This window comes from Beta vulgaris, chromosome 4, assembly GCF_026745355.1.
Source record: "Beta vulgaris subsp. vulgaris cultivar EL10 chromosome 4, EL10.2, whole genome shotgun sequence".
Taxonomy (NCBI): domain Eukaryota; kingdom Viridiplantae; phylum Streptophyta; class Magnoliopsida; order Caryophyllales; family Amaranthaceae; genus Beta; species Beta vulgaris.
Genome location: NC_079205.1, coordinates 29995610 through 29999376, shown reverse-complemented (window position 1 = coordinate 29999376; position 3767 = coordinate 29995610). Strand labels below are relative to the sequence as shown.

General features: G+C 45.8%; 1 protein-coding gene across 1 annotated transcript; it reads left to right on the top strand.

Annotated features, from left to right (window-relative positions):
• Positions 1–677: 677 nt before the first annotated feature.
• Positions 678–1019, top strand: LOC130591110 (uncharacterized). The gene has a single exon (XM_057394027.1). It carries the CDS (start codon positions 678–680, stop codon positions 1017–1019), a length of 342 nt encoding a protein of 113 aa, XP_057250010.1.
• Positions 1020–3767: the final 2748 nt, after the last annotated feature.

Sequence of the window (3767 nt, the reverse complement as noted above, 5' to 3'; positions counted from 1 at the left end):
GCCAACTGGTACATCATATATCGGGATGAGTTGTACAAAAAGTCATTCAGTCTGCCTCTACTAAAATGCGCAACAGCATGGGAGTCGAAGAAAATACTTGAAGAAATACATGAGGGCATATGCGAAAATCATATTGGCGGAAAAGCTCTAGCATTGAAGGCGCTAAGGGCTGGGTTTTATTGGCCAACTATGTTAGCGGATGCTAAGAGTTACGTAAAGAAATGTGATAAATGCTAAAGGTATGCTCCCGTCATCAATAGACCAGCTAATGATTTACAGCCCATATTGTGTCCCATCCCGTTTGCGCAGTGGGGGATGGATATCCTAGGGCCGTTTACAAAAGCAACTGGAGGGAGGAAGTTCTTAATAGTGGGCATAGACAACTTCACAAAGTGGATAGAAGCAGAGCTGACAGCTCAAATTAAAGCCCACCAAGTCAAGAGGTTCATTTGGCAGAATATAATGACAAGGTTTGGGATCCCTATGGCTATTGTTTTCGACCATGGCGTTCAGTTCGATTGTCGTCCAATACAAGCTTTCCTGGCAGAATATAGGGTCAAGTTCGCGTATTCAGCTGTGTGTCACCCCCAAAGCAATGGCCAAGCAGAGGCCGCGAACAAGCAAATTCTGAACGCCCTCAAAAAGAAGCTGGATGAGTTCAAGGAAAATGGGCAGATATGGTGCCTGGCGTTCTTTGGTTAAACAGAACAACAGAAAAAGAGGCGACAGGAGAAAATCCTTTTAAACTGGCTTTTGGAGCAGAAGCAGTGTTGCCGGTCGAGGTGGGTCTGCCCTCGTACCGAGTGAAATATCAGTTGCTTGACGCAAACGAACAAGCTCTCAGGGAAAGTCTGGATTTCCTGCCCGAAATAAGGCTCATGGCAGAATTGAAAACGGCTGCTTACAAAGACAGAATCAGTAAAGCCTACAACAAGAAAGTTGGGAAAGGCCATGATGTCAATGATCTCGTCCTCAGAAGAACAGCTGCCACCGGAAAGCACATGCTGAAGGGAAGCTAACTGCAAACTGGGAAGGCCCGTATGTCATCCCAGAAGATAGGCCCCGGTTCTTTTATCCTTAAAGATATGGACGGGAAAGACTTAAGAATTGCTGGAATGCTGATGTTCTCAAAAAATATTATGTGTAGGCAATGATTGTAATGGGCCAAGAGCCTTTGATTGAATTACATAAATAATATGACCTACACTAGCTTTCTGATAAATTCTCTTGTCTACTATTGAACCCTATTTTTGTTAGCGTCCGTATATATATATAAAAAAAAAAAAGCATTCGCGTTATCTTGACAGGTTAAGTGCATTAACGGTCATATGACAGACCTAGCACATAAATCAAAAGCCATATAACAGGCTAAGTGCATTAACGATCATATAACAGACCTAGCACATAAATCAAAAGTCATATAACAGGCTAAGTGCATTGACGGTCATATAACAGACCTAGCACATAAATCAAAAGCCATATAACAGGCTAAGTGCATTAACGGTCATATAACAGACCTAGCACATAAATCAAAAGCCATATAACAGGCTAAGTGCGTTAACGGTCATATGACAGACCTAGCACATAAATCAAAAGCCATATAAAGGCTAAGTGCGTTAACGTCATATGACAGACCTAGCATATAAACAGCCATGCAACAGGCTGAATGCGTTAGCAGTCATATGACAGTCCTTGCACATAAATTGAAGACATACAATTGGTTGAGTACGTGCCTCATAATGAACATTATAAGCGCGAATAAAAGGGAAGAGTAAAAGCAGAAGATACGACAAATCGTACAAGCATAAAACGATAGCAAAGCGCACAATCAAAAATGAACAAAGAGTACTTTTCATAGAATAAAAGCTACTGGCTTGGCGGCCAACTACAAAAAAATATATCGTGGCGGCCAATGTGAAAAAGGCTTTTAGTCAAGGTAAAAAGTACTTAGCAAAATTAAATGTAACAATTGTCAAAGAACGCCAACAAAGGGCAAATTACAATACCATAAATCCAAAAGGTATTACAAGATAGGATGTAAGAAATTAAAGGCTATTTGAAGAACAGGAGGAGTTAAGAGATGGCCGCCAAAAATTTCAAGAAGGGGAAGCTTCAGAGTCGCGAGGGTCCACGTCAGCAATGGCATCCTAGTCCGCGAAGTTCGGATCCACCTCAAAAGGCGAAAGATGCTGACCGGCAGCATGAGCGTCTTTAATCACGTTCCAGTCGAAACCAGGAACGGTTTTGCAGACACATCTCATGGTAGCTTCCCAGCCACCATCATACCTTTTGTGGAGCTCCGCAACGTAGTCGTCAGAGCCTTTGAACTCAGCGACCGCCTTCGCGGCACCACGCGCTTCAGCAGCAGAAGCGTCCAAGACCGCCATTTCCTTCTCAGAATTGGCAGTTTCCACCGCCTTAGTTAAGGCCTTGACGTTCTCTTCCGCTTCCTCCAGCAAGGCCGCTCTCCTTAGAGTCATCACCTCATCCTCTAGGGCGCCACTTACTCTCCGCCTCCTTCAGAAGCCCCTGGCAAGTCTCCAAGGAAGCCTTGTAGGTGTCCGTCAGCCTCTGGTACTCCAAATACTGCTCTATCAGCTCGATAGCAGCTTTATTGGCCTACGAAAGAAAACAAGGGACGTCAGTACCTATAAAAAAAAATAAGAAGAAGTATAGTTCAGCCATACCACTAGTTGGTCATGCGCCAACCTCGCAGCTGGAGTCTTCAAGGAGCCCGAGGAACGGTCTAAGGGCAGTTGCATGCCCTTTAGAATACGATAGGCAAGGATGCCACCGTTTTCAGGGATGTCAGAGTACAGCGACTCGTCTTCCCGGACATCCCAGTTGGGCTGGTAAACCTTACCAGGAGTGACGACCTGGGGAGCAAAAGCAGCGGCCACCGCGTCACTTAGCGGCACGTCCTTCTTCTCGATCCACTCCCGGAATCGATAAAAGATACCAGGAGAGAGATTCGAGAGGAAGCTGGGAGTAGCAATCAACTCCCTCAGCTTCACCCGAAGAGAAGATGTGGACCGAGAAAGCAAGGAAGCGCCGCCAGTATTACCAAGGCCAGCATCAAGGGCGTCCTCTCCTTGAACACCCTCAGAGACATTTGGGTCCAGATCCTCCAGCTGCACCACCTCATTAGCAACAGAGGTGTCAGGCTCTTCAACTGCCTGCCTTTTATTGGCGGCAGAGTCGTCAATAGTCTGCTCTCGGGCGCGCCTTCTATTTATGGCACCTCTGTTAACGGTCCGAGTAGCAGAGGACCGCAAAGGAGCAGTAAGGGATGGAGGGGCATTAGAAGTAGCCGCAACAATTGGAACGCGAACGCTAGTAGATGCGCCGTGACCCCTCCTCCGGAGGTTCTAAGGACCATGGCGGTTCCCTCCCCTGCGGCCGTTGGTAGAGTTGTGCATGGTTAAATATTCGTTGGGAGGACGAGCAGGCAAATGTGTTAACGGCCTGTGATCACTGTCAACACCGAGAGCGTCAACGTCAAGGTAATCAAGGCCTACAAAGCAAATGAACCAAGAGGATTAAAAAAAAAAAAAAAAAAAGAGGAGAGTATATATATATTAAGTAAATAACACAGTCGTCAGACGGACCAATCCGACAACACCACTTACCGTTTTCATGAGTTGGGGCTAGTAGGAGAGCTGACAAAGGCCTATCTCCCAAGATGTGCTTCGTGTGAGGAAGCCAGGTTGAAGGCTCTTTAGACCTAACAACTTTCCCGTCATCATAGGTGGTATCATAATCAGCTG